Source organism: Neofelis nebulosa, chromosome 2 (genome assembly GCF_028018385.1).
Source record: "Neofelis nebulosa isolate mNeoNeb1 chromosome 2, mNeoNeb1.pri, whole genome shotgun sequence".
NCBI lineage: Eukaryota > Metazoa > Chordata > Mammalia > Carnivora > Felidae > Neofelis > Neofelis nebulosa.
The window spans coordinates 135,099,146-135,127,141 of record NC_080783.1 but is presented as its reverse complement, the minus strand read 5'-3'; the positions used below and the strand labels follow the sequence as shown (position 1 = coordinate 135,127,141).

General features: G+C 36.7%; 1 protein-coding gene across 3 annotated transcripts in view; it reads right to left on the bottom strand.

Annotated features, from left to right (window-relative positions):
* The window catches only part of OLFM3 (olfactomedin 3), a 188,981-nt gene that overhangs the window by 38,364 nt on the left and 122,621 nt on the right, over positions 1-27,996 (bottom strand). Inside the window, exon 1 of one of the 3 annotated variants that reach the window (XM_058716381.1) lies at positions 7,117-7,351. The exons of the other annotated variants lie outside the window; for them this stretch is intronic. Within the exon in view, the coding sequence (XP_058572364.1) occupies positions 7,117-7,245 (129 nt within the window). The 5' untranslated portion in view covers positions 7,246-7,351. Of the gene's footprint in view, positions 1-7,116; positions 7,352-27,996 lie in introns of those variants that run through there. 3 annotated transcript variants of the gene reach the window in all.

The window sequence follows — 27,996 nt, the reverse complement described above, 5'->3', positions numbered from 1 at the left end:
AAGTGTCCTATGCTGCCTTTTATTTCTGAAGCATTGGATTCATGACCATTTCTTTTTCATTCTCCTACTCCTTCTAACCTTTATGCCTGAATATCCAGTTAGGATAGAGATAGGTACCTAGAGTTATTATCAGAATCAGAAAGCATCTTAAAGATTATCATATTATCCTTTTCGTATTAAGGAAGAAAAATGCAGAGATTACAGAATGGAGATGGGAATAGTTTAGCAGAGTAGTTTCAGTGATAAAATGAAAGGTTTAAGCTACATAACGGTATGGGATTAATATATCTAGACATGGGTCCTATAGTTTCACCTAGGTTTCGCCTAACATTGGACACAAATCTCCAACATGTAAGAGAATTAAGTCTTGTTACCAGGATAAATTTAGCTTTTGGATAAAGGACTAGGGGTCACCCAATTATAATATCTCTTTAACAGCAGTGCAAACACTGATTATTAAACCTGGCAGCATTAATATTGGTGTTCACTTGCCAAGTGTTTGGCTAACTAGTGAGGAGCTTATCATGACAGGGCAAGGTGTCAGTTGCTTTCTGGAATGAGGGAAACAGAAAAGGTGAAGAGGGTTTGATGTTCATTTAGCATTCTCCCTGAAGTGTCAGCCTAATAAAAGTGGACTCCAGCCTTGTTTGTACTTCCAATTGTCTTCTTGTAAGAATCAGTGAAAAGAGCCCTGACCTTATCTACTACAGAGTTAGTTTGAATGATCCCAACTATAACAAGTTACCTCTTTGGCAAGACAAAGGTAACTCAAAAGAGAAAAAAGCTAATATAAAAGATGAGTGCCTGACAGTCCTATGGGTTTTGATAGAGACCTCTGTGTCAGGGTCAGTGATAAATAAAGGAAGTTTTATGAGTATCTCTGGTGCTCTCTTTTAGGGCATCCATACTGGCATTGAAAAGAGGCTCAAAATAAAACCAACCAAGACCTCAGGTGGAAGGAAATATTTGGACAGCTTTTGGATACCAATGGAAAAAGACCTCCCATTTTAACTTGTAATAGCAATTATACCAGTGTCTGTAAAACTCCCGTAATAGTAATAGCAAACATTTATGGAGCTCGAGCCATTACTTGGAAGTTTGCATGTACTGTTGCCTTTGAATATTACAACTTTATGGATGAGGTTATGTTATACTGCCCATTTTAGAGTTGAGGAAACCGAGACAGTAAGGAACTTGTTCAAGGTCAGGCAGGGGATAATCAGAGCTGGGATTTGTACTTCAATGTCAGAGACTGAAAGTTTAACCACCACCCTGCCCACCAGTGGTCTGAAATTCCCTTTTATAAATGATAAAGATAACCCTGGAAGCATTTTCTGAACTGCTATGAAGACCAGTACTTGGACCTGGAGGGTGCATGTGGTTTAGTGCTATCCAAAGCATTGCTAATCACAGTGGTTACTGATGCAGCTCTCTTTGAACCTTTTGTGTTAATTAGAAGAACTAAATGAACTATTTAGCAGTTTTTAATATTGCAGAACTCATGAAATATTTAAGAATGTTCTAAATAGGAGAATTAAAATGATAATTTTAACAATTGGATTTCAAGTCTGGATTCTTTGCTTATAATTTAATTACCAAGCCATGCTTTATAAATATAAAGCTACTGGGTGAGAGTTCTCCCAAAACTCCTGGGTCTTTGTAGCAGAAAAGAAAGATCCTAAGGACTGAGGTAAATGTACAAATAAATACAAATACCTTGCATTTCAACTTGTTTTTATGTTTTTAAAATCCTTCCCTTTGTATTAGTCTCACTTTTTTTTTTTCAATCAACTACTCTTAGATATACACATTATCTTATGAGGAAGCTGAAACTCAACATAAGCAATTTTTTTCAAGTCCTCCATTTAGTAAATGTCATGTATAGGACTCAAACCAGTTTTCTTCCACTTTCAGCCCAGAGCTCTTTACTCTCATCCTGTACAGATGAATGAGTCAGATAGTCTATGTCCATTTACCAATAGCCAGAAAATTTGCTTTCGAGGAAATGCACCCCGGCAGGTGAAGGGCATTATCTAAACAGTATGGAAATAAGTAGCAATTAGCCCCTGGAGGAGTTGTTAGCAGTAACAGCTCAGCAAAACCCAACTGGATATTCCTGTGGCGGACCCTGCAATCATTTCTTAGGGTCCAGGTGGAGAGGCAGGCAAGGGACAGAATTCTGATCCTTTTAAGAGAACCAAATCAGCTAGTGGAACATTGCTCGTCTTATGTTTTATCTTGAGTTTCTAGACATTTCATAAAAGTACAGACTGAGGCAAAAAAAAAAAAAAAAGAATAAGGAATCTACTTATTGAGAGTGGTGTGTAAGGTAAGGGAAAATAAAGCAGCAAAAAAATCCATTTGTTAGATGATATTCAATTTAGAGTGGAGATGCCTAAGTGATGAAACCCCTTATAAATTTTTGTCTGAGGATAGGTTTGGTCTCCGAGTGAAATGTGGCTTAGCATGCTAATGGCTTTCGTTGTGAAGAGAGGAGAAATGTGAGGAAAGGAATGAGAGATGTTGACAGACCACGCTGAAAGAAGCTGTGCTCTGGAGGATGTGTTAATAAAGATGTCACTGCATAGCAGCAGTTTTCTTCCTATTTCTCATATGAGACTAGTTGGAACTGAAATCAGAAATGCAGATTCTTCTGTAGGAGAGTCGTGATTTTCACCTCTTTAAAAGCTGTCTTTATAACAAGAAGTATAACAAAATAGAATAAAAAAAGGGGAGACTCCTCCCTGAACCCTTGGAAAACCACTAATGGTCTGGTAATCCTGGAGAGCAAGCTGGTTAAGAGGTGGTGACCAGTGAAAGGTCACTCAGCATGCTGCCCCTCCTTCTGGGGCTTGTCCTAGAGGCTGTCCCCAGGGCTGTGCCCAGTTTTCTTTGGTGCAGGACTACCTGAGTTCGGTTCATGGCTCCACCACTCAAACTTCCTGTGCTTCAGCGTCCCTTAGGGAAATGAAGATAGGTTTTATTACTATCTGGTGGGGCTGTTATAAAGATTAAATGCGTTAATACTTGTAAATCACTTGAAATAGTGCCTGGCCCATTGGCAAAACCAAGTCTTAGCTAACATTATTTGTCTGCATGACTGGTCTATTTTCAGGCAAACTTCAATCTGAAACAGTATCAGTGCTCCCCAATAAAGTGGTATTTTCTTAAAAATAAATGCATATTCTTCACTCAAAGAAACCTCAAGCCTCTAAGAAAAGTAACCATTAAAGCAACAACAACAAAAACTCGACAAACAAAAAACAAAGATAAAAGTTTAGGTTGGTTGGACACCTCATGTTCTGGAATAAAGAGACTTAGAGCTGGGAAAGACTCAGAGGTTGTATCTGGTCCTGTGTGTTTCCACTCTCATGCTTCTGTCTGTTACCGTAGTTCCATTCGAGCTCTGCATGGAAAGAATTTTGCTGCTCTCTAGGCAGCCCCTTCCACTGGGGGAAACCCGAGGGGCTTGACCTAAATGTCTATCTTTGTAATTTTCCCCTCTTGGCCCTATTTGTGCTTTAAGTACTTAAACAAGAATAAATCTACTCAATAAATAAGCCCATGTCACAGTTCTTGTCCAAAAAGGCAATTATCTCTTTCTCTGTGGCTCTCAAGATTTGCAGTTCTGTTCTCTCATCCATCTCCCACTCTTTAATTTGTTTAGTTGTCCTTTCACAAAAGGGATATTGCCTAAGGATTTGAGGAAGAAAAGCAGTCTGTAAAATACAGAAGTCTGGTGTCTTCAGACTGAAAAAGGACAGTGAGCTGAGAATAAGATATTTAGAAAAGTATAGGGAGTTTGCATCAGGGTATTCTACTCATTTTAAGGAACTTAAAACTGACTAACTCATTAAAGTGGTTATTTATGAAGAAAAGTCAGCTGGATGTATGAAACTGTGGCAAAACAAATCACTTCTGCCCACAGGTTCCCTTTGAGGCCTCTTGTCACCACAGGAGCACAGCTGACTGGGGACAGCTGGTGTCTGCTGAATGTCCTCTGCTGGTCTAATTGCTCTTTTCCAGGTTCTTCGTGGTGTGGAGTCCACAGCAGTGGGGGGGGGGGGGGGAGGTGGATTTCTCAGAAGCTCAGCCTCAAGGGCCAGTTCTCTGCATCAGAGAGAAGTGCCAGAGGGAGCCTGAGCTTTCTCACCTCTGCAGACACCAGCTTCTCCAAAGGCTGATGGGCCCAGTGATAAATTGGAAGGAAAAAAGAAAGGAAAGAAGAAAGCAAACGGGGCTACAGAGGAGAATAAAGAAATGTTTCAAGATTCTAACAAAAACAAGAGGGAGCATATTCCTTTAATAAGGAGCTGTATTTAACTACTTATTAACAAAAACATCCTGGAAATTTAAAAACCTCTGAGCTTTTGAGACCATCAAATGGACACTATTTCAGAGACACTTGCTATAAACAGATTTAATCGCATTTAATTATTAAAACCCGCTTTTTTTTTCCAGCTTTTTTGAAACTACCCTTCTAAAGATTTGATATTTGTGTAAATCTCTACTTTTTACCATCTCCACATCCCATAAGCACCCACAAAACAAATTTTAAGACATCTTTTTTTTTTTTATGTTTACACAATTGCAGGCTCATCCCATTCAGACTGTATAAAGTGAGAACGTAGATCAAGAATGTTGAAAGGTGCAGGACATCCTAACCAAACCTACGATGAAGGGTACGGTTAACCATTCTGTCTAAGGGAGGTGGAGTCCAGGATTATGGGAAACCACCTGAGCAGAGCAGAAAGAGCCTACTGTGACACCAGGGCCAGGAGGGGCAGGGACTCATGAAGAAGGAGACCATTTCTCTGAACAGGACTGTGGCCAGGTGACTTGCGTCCACCCATGCCTCTGTCATTCACCAGCTGGGGGAAATCTGTTCAGTCCCACATTTTGGGTCATTCTTCCTACTTGCGGCATGAGGCTGTTGGATTAGCTCATTCATACTTCCAGTTCAGCTTTTGAGTGCTATAAGATTTCTCTGGAGGAATCTCATCTAGGGCAAGGGATTGATTGTGTGGGGAAGGAGCCGATGGTAGAAGCCCAATAAATGCCTCCCCCCATCCTTTATTATTTGACCCATGACCTGCTTTACAAATTGGATTTCCACTTCAGGTTTGCTCAACAAATACTTGTTCAGCATATATTACATTTAATTCTGGGGGGAAAAAAGACACTGCTGCCAAAAATAATGTGACGATAACTGGCCTGGATGGTTTCAGAAATCCTTTCCAGCATTAACATTTTATGATCTTAATCTAGGAAATACAGATTCATTCATTTTTCACCATGGGAATTGTAAGGTATGAGCAATTATCTTCAATAATTAAGGTAAGGAAATGTCATAGACCATTGTTCTATAAAGTATGCTACTTCTATAAAGCATTTAAAAAAAAGTTTGCAACCTGGTTTCTTATTTTTAGTGAAGAGTATAAACTTTCCTGATTTTTTTTTTCTTTTTTTGGCACTCAAAGGAAAATTTGATTGTATCAGAACCAGACTATAGCAATGCTTTACATTTTTCAAACAACAGATTACTAATCAGGAAGTAAAGAAACTGAATTACTGTAACCTTACATGATAACTAGAATTCCTAAAAGAATCATGCATATTGTTAGAAATTTGATTCTCCCCCATTAACAACAATAGGAAATAACAAAACCAGTGTCCATTATACACAAAAAAATATACATATCAGAACCAAGGTACCAAGTTTGGAATATGACTCATTTATGAATTTCTTAGATTCATTTTCTGAAAGAATTAATTCACCTAAGGTGCTGAGAACTGTAAGGTTCTTGAACATTGAGAAAATTGGGCACAGTATATATTATATAATGTAAATTGATTTTATAATTGTTTATTGATGACCTATCATGCTTTCTTTGTAACTAGAAATCTTTTTACATTCCTCCTGCCATACATACATCATACAGATAAGGAGGGGAAACTCAACCATAGAGGTGCTGAGGTGACATAAGTGACCTAAGGGAGGTAAACATAAAAGTGGGTCAAAGTGTGCCTCATATGTGCTCTGGGTCAAAGTGTGCCTCATATGTGCTCTGCTGGTACCCTAAGCACTGGGTGAATCTAGTAAATTATATAATTAATTTGATTTGACTCTCCTCAGTTAATTGCACATTGATAGATTAGTTATTAGTAATAATTGCAAATAACTCTTGAAAATGTAGGGTTACCATTATTTTAGTATCTGAGTTTTTAGTACTAATAATCCAGTAGTAAAAACAGATAAAAATAAAAAGAGAAAGAGCTCCAAATACTATTTTCTGCATCCTTTATTTGATAGCAGGGAAATTTTTTTCCAAGGATATTCCTTCTGTTTGAATTTGTAACTTCTGTCTGAAAAACCTTTTGTTGGAAAGGTTTTAGAGTATTGCTAAATAAACCATGGTTCAAATTACCAGAAAAGACTTTGTTATATTGTGGGAAGGGTTAAAAAGACATTAATTTTAGGTAAACAAAGACTATAGGAGCTAGACTTATGGTAGGAGGTCTTTATAAAAAAAAAAAAATAAAGGGAGATGATCTTATCAAGTGAGCTATATATTGCTTGTGTTTCTTAGCTCTCTTAAAGTCTTTTTGGCAGGCTTTAAATTGCTGAGGTTTTTTATTCGTGTTTAAAAGAAGTTGATTTCTCAGACTAAAGGCATTGCAAACAGTCACAAGAATTGAATTCCAAGGAAAGAGACTGCTATAGTAAAATTAGATTAGATAGAATGTATTCTATTAGGGGAATTTTACAGACATTAAAAGAAGTAAAATAATAAAAAACAAAACATATTTCTTAAAGAATCCTTCCAAACTTCAGATTAATATAGTTAAATTAAAGCTTATCATTCTTGAGAATTTAATGAGTCTAATATTTCCTTTCACAGCTAATTTCTCAGACAGTCCATTTATTTTTTTGATGTAACTTTAAAGTGTTCACAAAGAAATATCCATGACTAAAGTTAGCACATAAATATTGTATCATTGAAGCTGCCCTGTAAATAGAGAAGCATAATCTCAGCCTTTGCAGTTTACAGAATCAAGCCCACTGATTTAATGCACTTACTTCCCAAGATGGCCAAACCCACTGGAGTGACTTACTAAGGTATCTGGCGTCGACATCCTCGTGGTGTTCAGTCCTACCAAGGATGGGAGAGTTTGGGACATCCAGTTTGAGATCATTGCCATGGTACTAAGCACAGCGCCAAGCTTCAGCAGTGGAGGACTCATTGCTGTGGAGCTAATGAGTTTTCATAGTGACTGATTAAGATCCCGGTGCTGGGCTGGCAGCGGGAGGCGTGACTGCAGCACGCCTCATCTACAGCATGAAAAGAGATCAACTTTCCCAGCTCTAATCAGTAGGGAAAGCTCACAGAACCTCTTTCCCCCACCCTCGTGGGAAGTGCCCTGCGCTTCCTTTTCCTTTCTTTCCGGGCACTTTGCTGGTTCATCAAATGAAATATTGTCGTAGGGCTTGGTTGGTAATTATCAGAGCAAAGGTTGGAGGGAGAGGGAAACTTGAGCTCTTCCTGCTCCACTGTAGGCAGTTACCATCAACAGAGTCTGTTTCCTCTGGGGTTTTTGTGAGTATAATCAGCTGCTCTTTATCCTTCATAAAAAATACACCTTTAGATGGAGGTCTGCCAAAGTGCACATTTCAAATATCAAACTTGGTATCTACAGATTTCTCCCAGCATAGACAGAGTACTTTTAGGCAGAGCATGAAAACAAAGTCTGCAATTTCCAAGATGATCAGTTATTGAGAGTAAGAGGTTTTGTTTTTTTTTGTTTTTTGTTTTTTTTTTTGGTTTTGTTTTTAGCAGTAACCTAAAATTAGCTTTGTTGCCTCTTAATTAAAAAAAAAAAGTCAAAGATTAATAGCTACTGCCTATAGAGAACATTACCCTAGGCAGCTTACTTGTGAATAGACAGAAATTGCAGACTTAGAGGAAAGCTTCTGTTAGGGAAATTTCAGATGTTCCCAGTTTTGCTTTTAAGAATGAGTGCTTCCTAGTTGCTCAGACACAGGACAAACCCAGTTAACTCTATTTTTACCTTATGAGGAATGAAAGATACCAGAAGTCTGTGTCATGAGAGAACATGTGACTTATTAAAAAAGATCACCGAACATGGATTCAGAGTCTGCGGGTCTAGTCCTATTCTCCTCTGGTTAGTTGAGTGACTGGCCAGTGACTTAGATTCTTTGGCTTACAGTTTTTGAGTTTGGACTCCGTGCTCTCCAAGGCCCATTCCAGCTTTAAAATTCAATGATCTGTTTATTAGAGTTCCATTGGCAAATGTGTATATTAAATTTGGGCCTTAGGGGTAGTTTTATTATTATTATTATTATTATTATTATTATTATTATTATTTTACAAATACTACGAATTGCCCATATATAAATCCCAGGTCCTGAATGGAATAAATCAGAGGCCTTCGTCTTGTATGTGTTTTAAAATAAAAAATGTAGAGAGAGGCATGAAGGGAAAAATGAATGAAAATTAAATGAAAAGGAACCTGTTATAAGAAGGAAACATATTATTTTGATTCCTTAGGAGAATTCTGGAATTGTTTGTAGCTGGAATTCTCAGCCAAAGATATATATTTTTCATAAGCAGTTTTGGCAGGAGAAATAAAGAAAATGTCTAATAAAATTGAAAGAGATACATATTTACACAGGTGTGTATGCCCTTTATTCTCAAAAAGAGCTTTAAACTAAGATGAATACTGAGACACTTTTCAAATCTTCCTTGCTTCTATTACTAGGAATCTAGGCTCTTTTTTTTCCTTCAAAATATATCCAAATGATATTAGTTGACTCATATTTTTTTAACCACAGGCCTAGAAAACCAAATATTAGTTACTTGTGTCGTTCAAAAATCCTATCATATGAGAAATCAACAAGGATAAAAGTAAATTAGTTTATATATTACACTAAGCCTTGAATAGGGTATTCATACAGAGGACTGAAATTTTACATTAGTATTAGAATGTGGCAATAACAAAAAGCAAAGTGGACTTACAAATGTAATTATTAGAAAAATAGACCTGGAACCCTACCTGATTTAGGAGAGGAAGTGTCTTTTCAAGAGCTTAATTTCCAAAATTGAAAACTAATATATGCGATTGCTGGGTAACTTAAGATGCAACATAGCAGATGATAATTACAGTTATTAATGAACTATGAGTCAACAAAATAATAGCATCTTTAGAAGAATATAGGATTGAATAATGGGGGAACCAGTGCTCTTATTTGCAAATTTTTAAGAAAGGAAGAGGGGAACCTGGGTACCTCAGTTGGTTAAGCATTTGACTCTTGATTGCTGCTCAGGTCATTATCTCACAGTTCATGAGATTGTGCCCTGTGTCAGGCGCTGACAGAGTGGAGCCTGCTCGGGACTCTCTCTCTCCCTCTCTCTCTGGTTCTTCCCTGTTTGCACACCAGTGCACGCGTGCGCTCTCTCTCAAACATTTTTTTTTCAAAAAGGAATAAAGAAAACACAAAACAAATGGAATGCTTCTTGTAATTCCCCATAGATGCAAGTAATTAAGGAATGGAAACAGAACAATAGTGAAAATTTATGATTCAATGGTGTTTATCGACAACATCAAATCTATAATGTGTTGTTTTTAGAACAGGTTTAAATGGCACACATTGAAATAAAAATGCTTAAGTTACAGTGATTATTAGTTGTGGGAAATAAAAATAGCTACTCTTTGTAAAGAACTAAATAGTTTGCTATGCTCTCATAATCTAGTCAAGTGATTATCATTATAATTTCCATTTTGGAAGTTGAGTTCTAGTTTGCAGATGGGGGAAGTGATTTTTCCATGTCATAACCTATTTTAAGGGAAAGAGACTCCGCAGTTACAGAAGTTCCATAAGAATAGTGTGAAAGGGGTGATGGAACAAGTAGCAAGAGTGAGTCTGGAAATGTTAGCAGTGACCAGCTCCCAGACCTTCAGGGTCGTCCAAAGATGTTTGTGAGTTATCTTCTCTGTACTTCAAGAATTTTAAGCAAAGCAGTGACGTCATTAGTCATTGAGATTTCCATCTCAAATTATTATTGCTTTGACATTTTTATGATGCACGATCGACAAATGGGTGTTGCAGGAACAGCAAAGCATATCAGAGACAGGAAGGTCACTTAGGGGCATATTCTCATATTTTAGGCAAGAGGATGAGGTCCTGGAATAAGAAATTTAGTGGAGTTCAAAAGGATGGATTTTGTAAAGATTCAAGGTAGAATTGACACCACTTAGAGATTGAATAGATGGAAGAGGGAGAGGAATTTACCTGGAGGAATTTCATTCAGAATTGGGGTTTAGGCGGTGAATACTCTTCAGCAGGATAAGAAATACAAGTAGGGGTGCCTGGGCGGCTCAGTCTGTTAAGCGTCCTTGGCTCAGGTCATGATCTCAAGGTTTGTGAGTTTGAGCGTCAAGTCGGGCTCTGTGCTGACAGCTCAGAGCCTGGAGCCTGCTTCAGATCCTGTGTCACCCTTTCTCTCTGTCCCTCCTGCGCTTGTGCTCTCTCTCTGTCTCTCAAATAAATGTAAAAAAGAAATACAGCAGAAGTATGACTTGGGGAGAAGGTAGAGTTCATTGTCACATACTGGATATGAGTTGCCTATGGTAGAGAGAATCCCTGGTTGGTAATATACCTACACATGGAGTTCAGAAAAGAGTTAATTTCACTAGACCACAAGGGCCTAGTAAAAATAACGTGTCCTATGTAGATGATAAAAATGGTTAATTTAGGAACACGTTGTCCTAAACTACCAACAATTTTATTTAGACATTTAATGTCTAGATTTAATTACCTATATATGATATCCTATATACTTTTCTTGAAAAGTAATAAAAAAAAAAGTTCTGTCACTAGTAAATGGTGAAGATATTTCTAAATTTAGTAACCTAACAGAAAATGTGACCTGACTACACACCTACTTTCCTTTCAGAGTTTCAGTGTAGGTCAATAATGATAAAACCTACAACAGTGCATTACTGCTCATGGACTGCTGCTAAATATTGATTAATATATTTATTCATTAGATTTTTTATGTTACCCTGTCTTTTTATTACCTAGAGGATATTTCATGATAAACTTATATAATAATTAAAAAGCAAATATTGACCAAGGAAGATTTATAGGTAAGCTTAAATAATATTGGCATATTCTGTCATTAGAATTTTTTTCCTTGATTTGGAGCACAAATGTTTAACAGTGCTTTAATGCTCAACACGCTTTCTACTTTGGGGGCTATTTGGTGGTTGTGTGTGGGTTTTTGGGGAACCCAGCTTAGGCAGACCTGAAAAAGTAAACACGTGAAAAGACCTGATGGCCACATAAAACATGATAGAAAACCAAAAAGTTTGACTTTAGGCAAAATGAGAAAGTGGCTGATATTACATGTTTAACAGTAGAAACTTTAAGAAACAATAGACTACTTGTACTTTATTTTTGTAGTTTAAAATATTTAAACTTTGTGGATGGTTTAAGAGAGGAAAATGACATATTAGATGCAGTTGTAAAGATACAGTAGTGAGTAAAGAAATTGATGAAGGAGGAGGAGGAAGGGGAAAAGAGAAGGGAAATGGCAAGGGGAGGTGAGGGAGGGGAAGAGAGAGTAACAATTGAGTAGAATACTGAAAGATGCATTGGTTGGTTAAAAGAACACTTAAACCAAAGTGACCTCTGGAAAAAACAAAATGGATTCCTGTTAGCAACCTAAGTAGGAAAAGTAGGAAGAGTGGCATAAAATTGAGGAAAATAGAGTGCTTGTGTTGAAATCACTTTGGTGATGTATATACCCCGGATGTCATGGTATGTAAGTGTTTAGGTAAGTAAACAGTTTCATTTATGAGTCTACACCTTCTCATGTGTAAAACAATGGATAAATGAACCTATGTGGAAGGACTGAATGAGAGAATGAGAATATATTGAAAGACTAAAGGAGAGAATATATTTGAAAGTGCCTGTAGCATGGCAGATGCTCTGTAAATGGCAACCTTATTTTTGGTGAGAAACGGCATGATTGAGGCAGGGGCAGAAAGTGTGGATCAGTTTAAGGAACATCAGGCCCTGAAAAGGTGGGAAGCATATCTTTGCAAGGATTAGCTGATTTGGACTTGGAGTGTATGAGGAGATTAATACAACTCTGCTATGCAACACAAAGTCACCCTGTGTCTCTGGAACTAATAGTCCAACTCAAAGCAGGAAAAAAGGGACCAATAATCTTGCTTCCTCCTTCATGGAGAAGTCAGAGTAATTAGAATTTCCATAAGGTCCCACTACCATATCTGCTTAGCTACCTCACCTATGCCCACATACACCACCTTTCCTCCTGTTAGAGATAAATTGTCCGTGTTCCTAGGTAAGATTGATCCCTCCCCTTTGCACTGGATAATACCTTTCATACTGTCACGTGTGAGAATAACCTGGAAAGCTTGTGAAGACAGGTCCTTAGGTCCCACCTGAGACCCTGGGTGTTTTTCTCTGAGATACTTACTTATTTGGCTCTAGCATAGGACCAAATAATTTGCATTTCTAATGGTCTACCGGTTGATGCTCATGCTGCCATTTTTGGACTACCCTTTGAGTAGACTGCCCTAGATCACATTCATCTGGCCTACTCAAAGACAGCTTTCTTAATTCTTTCTGACATCAGGAAGTCTTCCCTCTTTAATGGACCACTTCCTTATATCCCTTATTTTATGTACAAACAGTACTTTCTTGATCCTACTTCTATCCATTTATTCCTGTTTCTCACATCTTTACCAGCATACCCCTTGAAAGAGTTGTCTATAATCACCATTCAATTTCTTTCATTTTAATCAAATTTTTGTCTGTACTTCTGCATTCCACTGATACTACTTTTATCAAGGCTACCAATAATCCCATATTGCTAAATGATCCCACATCTAGCCGTCAAGTCTTAGACCTCAACTTTCTTGACTGATGAGCAGCATTCATTAGACTCGTACTTTCTCTTCCTTGAAGTAATTTCTTCACTTGGCTTCAAGGATACCACACTCGCCTAGTTTTCCTCCTACTCTCTGACCTATCTTTCTCAATCTCTTTGTTGATTCTTCCTCATCTATATGCTAATGACTCCCAAATTCATTTCTTCCTAGCATACCTCTTCTATCAATTCAGACCTGTATATCCAATTATCTACTTGACATCTCCACCGGGATGTTTAATAGACATCTTAAATTGAACATGTTAAAAAATGAGCTCCTTCCCCATCTCCAGCAAACAAAACAAAGCCAAAAAAAAAAAAAGCCAAAAAACCCAAAAAACAAAGCAAAACAGCAAAACAAAGCAGTTGCATGCTGATATTCCTATAGTCTTCCCATTTGAACTCTGTGGTTCAGTTGGTCAGACCAGAAAGGTTTCAAACTTAACCTTATTTTTTTTCCCCTACATCTCTTACCAGTTCCATCAACAAATCTTCTAGGCTCTACTTTCAAAATATATCCAGCATTTTACACCATGCTCACTGCCACCATACTGCTCCAAGTCCCCATTATCTCTCATTTAGTTGATTATAGAAGCCACTGGTTATTGACCTTGTACTACATCAGTCCATTTTTAACTCCCCGAACCAGAGTGATTCTATTAAAATATGTCTGATTATGTTATCCCTCTGCTTAAAACTCTTTGATAGATTCCTATCTAGCTCATGGTAAAAGTCAAAATGTTTAGCTTGAACTGTAAGGTTGTACATAATCTGGTTTCCTCTTACCTCTCTGATTTTGTTTCTACAACTCTTCCCTTTGTTAACTTTACTGGAGCTACTCTGCTCTTCTGGGTGTTTTTCTCTGAGATACAAGATAATCCTCCAACTCAAGACCTTTGGACTTGCTCTTCTCTGGTGAAATCCAATCTCTCTAGCCCTTTTTGTTTCATTTCAAAGATCACCTTTTCATAAGGTCTTTGCTGATCACGCCATCTCAAGTTTCTGTTCTTTTTATCTGGTTACTTCTAATGTCTTTTGATTATTTTTTTTTCCTTGTTAGAACTTACTACAAGTTAGATTCCCAATATATTTTATTTATATTCATCTTCTTTATTATTTGTCTTCTCCACTAGAAATGAAGATTCGAGAATGCACTGGGGCATTCTCAGTGCTTAGGACAGTACAGAATGTGGTAGGTTCTCAATAAGTATTTATTAAATGAATGACTAAATGAAAATGTTACTGTTTTCTTCCTGACTTGCCCTTGGTTTTAAAAGATCATTTTCAGTGTGAAGTTAAAATAGAGCCTATTTTATTGCAAAACAAATCTGTGTAATACACAGATTTTGCATGTGTTTTTATGTGAGTGATGGATGTCTATGTGACTAAAATAATTTTGTAAAATACTGAAACTTTATGCTTATAGTTAGGAATGCTTTTTCTTTCCCAATTTCAGATTTAGAATGCACACACTTTGGGTCTAAGCCAAGAAATAGAGTCTCTAACTCCTGTTAGGTCTCCTCTTGCTAAAGGGCTCAAATCACTGGAACCCTAAATAAATGTGGAAGTGGTCTTCTTTTCCTCTTGCCTTTCGCTAATGAAGTTTGTCTTTAATAACCTAGGGAAGGTGGAAGAGATTGTAAGTTTGGAAAGGATGTGTTTAAATAAAATGAGTTACAGAAGATGGAGACCTGAGTGTCCATTCACCTAACTCCCCTTCATCTGGCCCTTGGCAATCAGTTAGGGACCACCTGTAGCTCCTAAAATTCAGTGTTTTGCTACTCTTGCCTTGAGCTTTCAGAGTTGTCTTAAAAGTGTTCACTAATGAAAGAATGAATTTAGAGTGAAAAACATTAGCAAAGTTCTTTAAAGGAGGGATTTCTGTCTTTTCATCTTTGCCTTCATCTGTGAAGCCGACTGATGCTCTATAAGCCCGGGGGATCGTGGTTGGCAGCTGTTGTTGCTACTTCAAAGGAGAAAAAAAATGGATGTGTGGGGGAGGAATATGTTCAGGGCAAATGTGTTTTTTTTCCCCCCTGACTTTCTACTCAACATTGAAGAAGTGGGGAAATACAAATCCAGGATTAGACTAGACGAAAGAAGGATGCAGAGTGGTGTGACAGAGAGGCCCTCGGACTAAGTCCCCCAGACTGATTTTACACGAGCTTAGTCACTGTCTTGCTGTAGATTCTTCACCTGGGAAATGAGGGTATTAAACTGAATTTCCCATGCAGTCCCTTCCATAATTAAGTGCCATTCTTAAGAATTCAGCTTCTGTCTCTGTAGTCACACAGACAGCTCAGTCTCTGCTCTGTTACTACTGGCTCTGTGATCTCTGAGTCTTGGTTTCCCTGTGTGTAAATTGGTGACAATAAGAAAACCTGATTTCTTAGGCATTTGTAAGGATGAAATAAACTTCTACATATAAAGCACTTATAGGACCTGGTAAACCAAGAGCTTCCAATCTATGTTAATCATCATTATTCCACTGCAAAAGATGTTTATCTTTTCTCCATCTTTGTGGAAGAAAGATAGAAATTGTTAGTGATAAAATGGTGAAGATCATCAAACTTTGTGGTGAACTACCGATATAAAGGCTTGTCTTTAAGAGTTTTAAAAATGCAAAATACTCTTGATTATAATGTGGTTGGTTCATAGAGAGTGACTGCTAATGGTATTCTAGGAAGGGTCTAAAACGTACCCATCCTATAGGCAGCCTTGAGCCGCCTATGTAAGCCTGCCTGATGGCACTGTTCTAAGAACTTGACTTATATGAACTTGTTTAATGTGTATTTTTACTGAAACCAGATGAGGAACTGAGGCATTGGTAAGTTAAGCTAGCTGAGGTCACACAGCTAGTAAATGGCAAGGCCATTATTTGAACCCCAACAGTCACATTCTAAGTATGATCTTGACTGTTGTGCACACACACAAACACACTGTATTGTAGCAAAGGCTGATTGCAATTCTGTCTCTTAAAAAAAAAAAGAATTGGTATTATTTGGGGGAAGCATTACAGTTTAGTCAGTGACATTCTCTTGGTAAATGAATCCTTAAAGCTGAGCACAAAAATGGAAAATAACACATCTCCACTTGTGGAGTTTATTTTTGAAGACGCTGACTGTCAGGTAAGTTCAGCCTCTGCTCATTTTCACTGGAATCTGTTTTCAGGGTTTTTTTAAATTTTACTTAAATCACCAGGGCAGACTGAAATGTTAAATTATTGCCAAAACCTTTTCTGGAAGAAATAGTCCAGGTAGAGAAATCTCAAAAAGGTTAGAAAAATGCCTGGTTATCAGAAAGAAGACTGATTTCAGGGGTAGCATGAAAGAATGAAATTCGGTCCTTAAATGTGCAATTTTCTGAAAAGTTGTCATAAGTTGATAAAGCTTATCTCTGCTGTGAAATTTGAAATGTACGTTTGGTAGGAACCAAAAATCTGGTGGTGGTAAATAACCCCAAACATCAAAGTATGAAAGATTATGTGTGTAGCCTGGTTTTTAACAAATTCACGTCAAATTCATCAATAGCAGGAGTTCTGCAGAGCTAATTCTCATGTAGCAGCATTAGCCATACTATTTGTCAGCATTGCCCCCTCATCAGTATGTGTGGTCAAGGTTGTTCTGTGATTTGATATCTCTGGGCAGACAAACATAAACATAAATGTCTAAAGATCTGGACTTGAAACAAGTCAGGCGTGCTTTGTCATTGAAGGTGTGAGAGTTACACAGTTATATAAAAGGGGGTCAGAAAAACAGAAGAGGGCAGGTCACTGAAACAATCACCACATAGATGAAAGCTGTACAAACTCATTATTACCTCATTGCCTTGTCCTTTTTTTGTCTCGATGCAATTAAGAACTATTGGCCTTAAAAACGGTTTTAGGAGGAGGCATAAATAGTAACTTAGAAATAGCTCCCTTTTGGGGCGCCTGGGTGGCGCAGTCGGTTAAGCGTCCGACTTCAGCCAGGTCACGATCTCGCGGTCCGTGAGTTCGAGCCCCGCGTCAGGCTCTGGGCTGATGGCTCCGAGCCTGGAGCCTGTTTCCGATTCTGTGTCTCCCTCTCTCTCTGCCCCTCCCCCGTTCATGCTCTGTCTCTCTCTGTCCCAAAAATAAATAAAAAACGTTGAAAAAAAAATTAAAAAAAAAAAAAGAAATAGCTCCCTTTGTAAACACTCATCTAAAAGTGCCTAAGTGACACATATAAAATATGAACTTCACAATAGATAAGAAAAGGAAAACAGTGTTGACAAAGGTTATCTCTTGTTACTGAAAGTGAATGGATTTTTTCAGCTTTGTAATACTCTGCACGTTTTCCAGTTTAATTATGTATTATTTTCTGTCATTAGAAAAACATAAGCAGCAGTAGGTTATTACTTTCATTGACTCTTAAAGGTTTGGATACATTAAATGTTTATTAAGTTCATTCTTTGGGCCAAGAACTGGACTACACTGAAAAATGAAAGATGAGTATGATATAGCCTCATCTTTTGAGTAAATTATCAATCTGGGACTATAATAGTACATAAACAGTTATGCACATTTGAGCTGAATAGCTCCAGTCATGTAAGTATGAACATGTGGTGCAGTAAAAAGAAGGAAAGGGTTAGTACCATGTGATACAATGGTCAGGAAAAACTTCATTGGAAAAAAATAGTGCTTGAGCTAATTTTAAAAGTCTAGTTCTTAATTTCTTAATTTTTTATTCCCTCAGGGAAATGGACTATAATTTATTATACGTCTTTTAATAATATAAAATTTAAGCCGCAAGGAATTTGGTTCTGTGCTTCAAATAGTAGAGATTTATGTACTTTAGCCCTCCCTTTGTCAGTATGTATCTTTTGTCATAGTATTATAATACATTTTGACCTCTCTTTGGATTAATAAAATAAAATCATGATATTTACCCAAACTATAATATAGGGTTACTGAGTGTAAAGAGACTATGAAGAGAAAATGGATGTTATTATGAAAACAGCATTTTTCTTGAGAAGGGAGACAAAAAGAAATATCAGAGCTTCTGAAGGACCTTGCATCATCAAGAATATAGTATTCAAAATTTTATGCACACATCAACAAGGAGTAGTTTGAATTCTAATACTTACACATAATCTGAGTGGTAAAGTATACAGCTAAAAATTTAATTCTAGGGTAGAGTCTTCTTGTTATGTATCTGCATAGCTTTCTGCAGAGACCTGACTTGAGGAAATGTTGAATATTTGCCATTATTGGAAGTAGATTGTCTTTGTAATGCATTTTCTCTCTTTCTGTGCCCTTCTTTTCTCCCCCTCCACCTGTCCTCTTTTCTTTCTTACCCCTTTCCTTTTTTTTTTCTTTTTTCTTGTGCTATTTTTCTCTTTCACTTTCATTGAACTTGATTGAGCCTTTCTAGGTGTCCTGCACTGAAGTAGGATCTGAGTATGGTTTGCAAAAGCTCCCTAGGAGATACTGAGGTGTTCCTTTTTTTTTTTTTTTTTTTTTTTTTAAGAAAGAGAAAAAGGGAGTGCTGGAGGGATGGAGAGTTAGAGGGAGAAGGAGAGAGAACATCTTAAGCATACTTCACGTTCAGTGAACAGCCCATTGTGGAGCTCAATATGGAGCTCAATATTACCACTGTGAGATCCTGACCTGAGCCGAAATCGAGTTCGACGCTTACCTGACTGACCTACCCAGGCACCCGGATGTGTTGTCAATTTTTAACTATTGCTTAGGTTGTAGGTCTGCAACTTAAGCTTGGTTAATTCTAATATTTTGTACTTCACATATGAAGTTTTATGTTTTACCTCTGTACACCTTCAGAAGTTTTTGAAACAAAATTAAATAAAATTTCCTGTAACATTCAAGCTTAGGCTATAGCTTAGGCATGCTTAGGCTATAATCGACCTCTGATTACAGTCCATATGGTTTTTAAGAAGTTACTGAGTTTAAAACTGGGAACAACTCCTAACTTTATTCAAGAATGGTGGTACATCATCCATCTGAACCTCATTAATTTTTCTTCCAAGAGTGATGAATATATACATCAGTGATTAAAACTAAGTTTTTTCTCCTATATATTTTTGCCTTTAATAATATATTTATTAGTACCTATCAAAAACATACACAAGTTAGTCAAAGTTTCCTATAAACTTATATTTAAAATTATTTCAGGAGCAGGGTTTGTTTCATTGTGAATCATTAATGCATCCAACAGGGATTCATTGATCATCCTCTACATGTTAGACACTAAATGCTAGAGATGAAAGATTAATAGAATTAACTCTCATTCAAGATCTCATGTTCTGGTTGGGTACTGATAAGAACAAGGGAGAAATGTATCTATAAACATTATTTCAATATAGTGTGATGTATAGTATGTACAAAATGCAATGGAACACAAAGCAGGTTAGCTATTAATTCTGTTGTGGGATAGAATTCCGGGTGGGATAGAAAAGGCTTCAGGGGAAAATAGGGTTAGGTGGACTCAGTAGAATTTCTCACATAGATCAGGAAGGAAAGGCCATTCTGCTCTGGGGAGAGAATGTGAAAATGTACCACTAAAGTCACATATCATTTAGGGAACTCTAGTTTGGAGTGGGGCAGTGTAGAGTACATGATGGGGTGGAAGAGGGAGAAGATGGGATTGGGGGAGGGAGCAAGAACCAGCAGATGATTGTGGTTCTCCAAGGAGGTCAGATCGTACTACAACTAGCCTTTGAAGAATTGCAGAAAGTGGAATGATGCCAGGCCTCTTTAATATTTAGAGGGAGATCACTCAGAAAAGATGCAATAAATATCGAGGAGAGGGGTGAGAAGGAAAATGACAGCTGGGAGAGAAGGATATTTTGGTGTCCCCATAAGAATTAGTGGAAAGATAGAGGAAGGGGCACTTGATAAAGAGCTTTGTGAATTTAGATGCAGAGACAAGACTGTCCTCTAAATTTCACAAAATTGCAGAAAATGTGCTTGGGAATCTTCTAGAATAGTGCTTCTTAAACATTAAGGTACATATGAATCATTTGGGGATTTTATTAAAATGTGGATGTTGCTTCAAAAGTAGGGGGCAGGGCCTGAGATTCTGCATTTTTAACAAGCTCCCAGGTGATAGAGAAGTGCTGGTCTACAGACAATACTTTGAGTAGAAGGGGCCAAGGAAGCCCACTCACAGAAGGTAGAACTAAGTGAAGGCTAATGTGTATGGACAACATTAAGGAAACTCAACAGAAGAAAGGAGGAAGGGGAAGGAAAAGACAAGGACAAGTTCAGTTCTGCTAGAGAAATGAGAGTGAGAATCTCTCAAAACAAAACATGTTTCTAACCAAGGAAGGGGTTCAAAAGTTCTTACCATTCAGAGACTATCACTACCGGGAAACAGAAATTTAAAATTAATCCACTTTAAATGAGTACTAAAATTTCTTAGAAGTGAAGAAAAGTTGTATTTGAAATTTCATCTTGAAAACAATGAAGATGAACACAAAATAAATAACCATAGAGTTGAGAGGATGTGTTTACAAGTATACATTAACTCAGCATGGGCAAAGAATACATGAAATGTTAAAGTGTGTGTGTGTGTGTGTGTGTGTGTGTGTGTGTGTGTGTTGATGTGATTTAAAACAATCTCATTTGGTTTCACAGTACAATTATAAAAGAGATTTGGTTTTGCAAAACTCTTCAAGAACTTCCATTTTTTTTTTCCAGGGCGCTTCTTATTCCTTTGATATTGAAATCATCATCTTTTGAAGAGCCTAAAATTTCTCTCTTCAATTGTTAAATGATATAAATCTGCCAGTTGCTCTTTAATAATCCCTTTGCATTTAAACAGAGCAGTTGCCTTTTAGCGCTTCCGTCAGTTTCATGAAAGCATGTATTTTTTTGTATGATTTTGACTATTTATCGTATTTGTATTTAATAGCATTAGATAGATGCAACATCCCAAAATCAGTGACTCAGGATAGATGCTACTGTAAGGCAGTGAGAGATATTGTAGTGAGATTTGAAGGGGTTCACTAATTAGTGACTATTTTTGAATTTTGATGGCTGTCGTTGCCTTACAGAGCTTCAGAATGGCAGGACTCGGGGTAACTATCCTTGGATAATGATAACTCAGGGTTGACCAGAGACTTAGGCAGAATAGGCAGTCAGCCATTGTACTCTGATTTGGGGATTGGGTGGAAAAGGAAGGAAAAAGATGATAATTTCACACAGTTCACTTATTTTGGGAATTTAGTCTATTAGCTATATCTAGGAGGTTGATGCATTGGGTTTCAGCACCTGTGGACACTTTGAAACGCATTAGTTTGATTTGGTTATACTCTTACCTGTCAGGGGATAATCAGGAAATACCAGGAATTCTGGGTACCGCCTCAAGTTACAAGCATTTGAGTCTTAGAGAAGGCTCCTACTGTCCCAAAAGCCCCGTGAAAATACTGGGTCCATAGAAGTCGCAGACAAACAGGAAAGCCTGAAAAGTTCCTGACTGGCAAATGAGTAAAAACAAAACTACCTATGTGATGAGGGTTGGGAGGTTAGGATACTTAGATTCCAGTCTTAATTCTTTGTTTAAAGTTACCAGGATGGCATGCCTTCATTACCTTTTGAGCTCTGACATTCTAGGACTTTATGCACTTTGTATTAAGAGCATGAAGAGTTTGAAATTAATTGGACCTGGGTTGGAATCCCAGTTCTGTCACTTACCATGTGATCCTGAGTAAGTTATTTTCTGAATGTTATTTTACCATTTCTGTAGTAAATTAAGGACTACAGTAGTTACTGATGAAGCCCATCTGATAAATAATACCAAGGATGTGCATACAACCCAATAAAGTTGGGCTTATTAACTTATTGCATCACGAAAGATTGCACATCTGAGGAAACATGGAACATTTCAGTAAGCAAAGGAAGATGCATGGTTAAAAATAAGTCTTGGGAAAGATTAGAGTTTAGACAATATTTAATAATTAAAGTAGAATTTATGCTAAAAAGAGCAAGGCTATAGTGTAAAATAATTAATATGAAGCTTGGATTTGAGTGGGGGAACTCTGGATTCTGTTTCTTTGGAAAAGTTAAGGTAAATGTTGAACGTTGTGTCCGAAAAGCTCTTATCTGAAGTTTTGCACCTGGGTTGAAAATTAAGGCTGCTTCTCAGTGTCACAGTGACTCAAATCTTCCAGACAAGAGTGGACTGCTCCATTGTAACTGATCTGATTTTAAACAGCTAAGTTTCTGAGCCTATGATTTTAGAGAACAAAGTGTCTCAGCGCTACATCCTTCAGCAAAGTAACAAAAACCGTATTTAGAAGTTGACCTAACAGGCTCGTACTAGTAAAATTAGATCATGCATACGAAGTGCCGACTAAGCACAGTGCCTGTTTTATAAGCAATTACTGCTATTATTATTAGTAGTAGGAGTACTACTGCTTAGCTGTCCTTTGATGAATATATCTCCCCATAATAGAATTGGCTGTTGAGTTAAAGTGGCACGTTAGTCACTAAAAAGCACAATTTTGAAAACCTAACCAACCAGTAAAAGGAAGGACTCCATTGCCTAGACCTTAGGAGCCCTGTGCTTCAAACAGTGATCTGGATTCAGCACAATTGCCTGTTGCCTTTGAAAATACAGCTTTCTGGCCCCACTTCTCCAGAAATGCTATTCAAAGGGCTTGAAATGGAACATGTATTTGCACTTTTCAAAAGCTTCTGATTATGATGTACAGCCAAATTTCAGAAACATTCATGTAACCAAATGAGCTTGGGGAAGGATCATCACAGTATGTATGTCACTCCCAAATGGTTAGGAGTAAAGGTTTACAACATCAAAGAATGTGGTTGAAAAAGATCGTCTAGTTCAGTTTTCACTCAATCTTGAAATGCATTTTGCAGCATCCCTGAGCCATTGATTTTTCAACTTGTATACTTTCAGTGTTAAATCAATTCTGTGCAACTAGATGCTTTGATATCAGACATTTCTAATCACGAATAAGTCCTTGTTACCACTCGTTCCGTTCATTACTTAGTTCTGCCTTCTCAGTACCAACTGAAAGGTCTACTTCTCACTGTTGCATAATGGCCCTTTAAAATATCAGGTTTTTTTAAACAGGTCTTTTTCCAAGAAGAATATGCCCAGATTTCTTGATTGTTCCTCTTATGACACACTTTCAGGGCTTCTACCTTCCTGGTTATTCTCATCTGAGTACACTCTTGTCGGTCAATATTACTATGCTAAGAACAGAATGAAATTCTTTGAAATACTCCAGGTTGGTCTGATCAGCCTAGATTGGAGAAAAGTAAAAAGGCTTATTCATGATGATACATTTTTCCTTTATAGGATTAATGAAGTGTATCACAATGTAAATATATCTTCTCCTTAAAGCATTGTGATTATGATTATAAGAATTATAAAGAAACATTTTTAACTCTAACAACTGTATGTTAAAAGTCAAGTCCAGTTTCAGAGAACATGGTAATTTTGTACTTAGGATGATACATAGCTTACTGATGAATTAGGTTAAAATTTTCTCATCAGTCCACAGGATGATTTAAAATATATTTCATCTTTAAATCCCATTAAGGAGTCAGTAGATTAGGGTTTCCCAAATAGCTGTTTACATCTACAGAGAATTTCAGAGTCCTACATTTTAGATCTCCAAGCGTTTTGTGGATTTAGAAGTGGATTGAGACTCAGACCAGCCCAAAGGCCACCAGTGCCTCTTCTGTTTTATGGCTTTGAACTTGATACTCAAATTCAATACTCTCCCCCCTTTTCCTTACTCTCCTAACAAACGCAAACATATTGGGTTAGCTGATACACAACTGATTAATTCAGGAATGATGTTAGTATAATGTGAATTTGTTAGTTCATACATATTTTTTCCAACTCATTAATATTTTGCACGAGAAATAACAGAAGCAAACTATAGTAAAACAGGTGAACATAGCAAGCTGCAGAGTTCTATAGTTCTGTACATGATGATACTTGATCTGATGACCATTTTCCTGACTTGATGTGGACATACACTTTGTCTCTTCTGTTAGTGGTATTTCTAGATTGTGCATCTTGCTCTTGTCTCTGTAGCTTTGCAGCCTCAGTAGATCCTTACATCTTCTTCCATCAAGATGGTTTCAAATTTTCTTGAAAGTTAAATCCTATATTGACTGAAATACTTCCTTATTTATTAGAAGCTATTTTTTAACTGTGCTAGTATGCTAACACGGTTATTATTTTTGCTCTCTAACCAAATTATATAGGTTTGAGTGGTCTGATATAATCTATTTATTCCATAACCCTTCTTGTTTTTAATACATGCCTTCAGGAAACATGTTTTCTTCAGGAATGTATATTTTGCATTTTATTTGCAGATTGATTAGGAGTCTCCCAAACAGAACTGGTTGAGAAACTATGTGGTTTGAAGGGTTTTATGTGCCTGGGGTCCTTATAACTTGACCCAACTTAATGCCTATCCCTCCTCTAACTCAAGCATTGTGCTAATATGCCTTAATGTCTATCTCTCCTCTAACTTGACATCAGTGCTAATATGCCTTGGTAAATGAGAAATATGAATAGCTGAAAAGATGACACTTTTTTTTTCTCTCAGAAATTTTAAGCTACCTCATACCACTACATATAGAGGGTGGCTCTTAAAAACAATTTCTCGGAATTCCCACATTTGTTTTCCATTTCAATGAACTCTAGCCCATTCTACTCATTCTTATCCAATATAATTGTGCTTTATCTTTACTCCTTGGCTTCAATTTCTTGTCTCAGACACCCATAGTTGATCAGTATCTCTGTTCCCTCTGTATGTGGAATTCACCTTGCCTTTCTTCATATATTTGCATTATGGACTTTCTGCAAGGTTTCATGTTTATTCTGTCATCCTTGCTCCAGTTCTAAGCACTATGGAGCCAGAATCAACCAAGCTGAGTTTTCCGCAGTGTCTCTGATTGGAACAACTCGAACCGATCCTTAGGAGGAAGTTGATTTAGAAGGAGTGTCATGGGAGTGCATGATGACATTTTTGATATTTTTGATCCTGCATGCTTACTTTCACAGTCACTATTACTTTCCAATAAAACTATGCCTTTTTGGTCTTCATATCTGCAAAAGTAATGTATTTAGTGCAAGGCCAAAGTGGAATTCAGTCTAAACTGCCTTTCATTTTTCTTTCATAGTGTTTTTAAAAGTTACTTTACATTTTGGTAGACTGAGTGCATGATATTCTACTTTTGGGAGGAAATTTGTATAGAAGGGATATTAATTAATTTAGATCAGTGGCAGGTCATTCAGCAGTGTTTTGTGCCAATGCACCATATAACAACTTCTTAATCTAAAATCATTAGTATTTATCCTAGCATATCTAACAGCCCTATAAAGTCACAGCCTAGACAAATCCTGGGAGACACTGACTGTGCTGCCATCAGTCCAGGGTAAGTAATGTTCACATTAACTCAAGAGTTGGCAAGTTCAAGGACTACTAGACGAAAACATGAAACTTTAAAGCATTTATCTCTCCTAGATTTACTCTTAAAAAGAAGATAAGGAGTTTTTATTGAAATCTTAAAGAATTTGCACATTTCAACTTGGTTGAATGTTCATTTGTTTGGTCAGAATCTTTCTCAAAGAGAAACTCGAGTCATATGCCATTAGACATAACAAACCCTTTTGCATTTCTAAATGAACACAGAGAAAATAGCAATCATATTTCATCAGCTGAAGGAATCTATCAATACGTAGAACATTAATGACCATTCATTTGTGTATTTAAGATATAGACAGATGAAATAAAATGTCTCTGATTCCCCCCAAAATTGTTTCAACAGTCAAATGTATTTAAGGAAACATTATTTATGTTTGGTAAATATAAATGAATATAATACAATTATCTCTACTTTGAAAATGTAATTGCTCTTTTGAAAGTAGAGGCTCAGTACTTTTTCTGTTTTAGTCAATAGAATCATTCATTTGGATTAAAATGTATTTTTGTGCTGGTATTAAATTTAATAAAACTTCTTTAACAATATATATTCTATTTCTACTTTATCAAAATTAAATACTTTCAGTATCATTGGTCAAATATTGTAATTTGCTTGTTGAATCAATAGATAATAAAATTTTAAAACATAATGCCATATCTTTTTAACTTACAGTGATGAGTACCTTAATTTAAATGCTTGGCTTCATAAAATTGTAAGTAGTGGTTAAATGTCATAGTATTTAGGAATGCAGTCTGCATTCCAAAATCTGGTTAATGTTGATTTAAAAAATAGCTAAAAAAGAATGTGGGGAATTAAAGAACATTTAGTAGTACTTAATGTAAATTCAGTAAATTATGCAAATAAACATTCAGCTATTCATATTAATGTTTTTATATATGCATTCTACATAAAAAATTGCAAGTTAGGTAATCATTGAGATGCAATATGTAATAATCACTTATCATTTATTCAAATATTTGAAGTGTTTTTTAATAGTAAGCATGGCTCAGTACCGGAATATAGATAGCTTCACTAATATTAGATTTTGTTGTTGTGTATAATTTAAAATACTTATTTCGCTTTACTATATGTTGTGCCAGAGAGAAAGCAAGCAAGGGCATTATATTTTGCTGATGTTGGAGGATGATACCGTTCTTTCAAATTGAAGTACTTGACTCTTTGCTGACATGGGTAGCAGTGACTTACAGGTCTGCCTCTCCTGCAGTCATGGGGATAGGGGTATGACAATACATTGCAAGTAGCATGTTCAAATGCCTCACTAGAAGTTGCATTTCTGATACTTTTGTGGTTGCTTTGTATTGTTAAATCTGTTTTAATAATGAACCCACAGAGGTTAAAGACACTGTTACAGAGCAAGGTAGCAGACAAAAATCAAACCTCTGGTTCTTAGATGTGGAGGTTATAGGTATTAGTAATGTTATTCTTTGTGATCTTCTATGACTAAAGTTTTTTTTTTTTTTTATCAGAACATTGTTACTAACCTAAAAATGACAGCTGCCATTTCAATCTTCCTAAGGCACTGATGTTCTTAAATTCCATGGAGAGTGCCACTGAAGGATTGTGATACTCTGGCAGCTACACAGTTCTTAAAAAGGGAATCTAGACTAAAATATTACTCCAAACTAAGTTGTTTTCATGGTAGGCAGTATTTTGTTCTTTTAAGAAGAGTGAAGTTCATAATTATTTTTTCCAATCATATCAGTATATCTCAGTGATAAAGCGCTTGTAGTCTATTGTCACCTACACCTGGGTGTGAACTCTGGCTCTGTTACCTAACAACTGTGTACTCTAAAGAAGTTAAATAACTTAGAAATTACTCAGCCACCTTATCTTTGTAATAGGAATAGTTACTAGTACTTAGCTGATAAAGTTACTGTGAAGATTATTGTGGAATAAATGACCAGCTAAAATGCTGAGTGTAGTGTCTGAAATATATTAATATTAAAAATAATAGCTATTACCCACATGAAAGAGAAAGACAAAAAAGGATCAGAAAAAAATCTTCACAAATAACGAGAAAACAAGTAATAAAATGGCAATAAGTGCATATCTATCAATAATTACTTTGGATGTAATTGGACTAAATGTTCCAATCAAAAGACACAAGGTGACAGAATGGATAGATAAACAAGATCCATGAATATGCTTCCTACAAGAGACTCATTTTAGATCTAAAGACACCTGCAGATTGACAGGGGATGGAGAAACATCTATCATGGAAACGGATGTCAAAAGCTGGAGTACCAATACTTGGACAAAACAGACTTAAAGCAAAGACTGTAGCAAGAGACAAAGAAGCACAATATATAATAATAAAGGGGATAATCCAACAAGAAGATACAACAATAACAAATATTTATGCACCCACCATAGCACCCAAATACATAAAACAGTTAATAACAAACATGAAGTAACTAATCAATAATACAGTAATCGTAAGGGACTTTAACACCCCCCTTACATCAATGGACAAATGATCTAAACAGAAAATCAACATGGAAACAGTGGCTTTGAATGATGCACTGGAACACTTGAATTTAACAG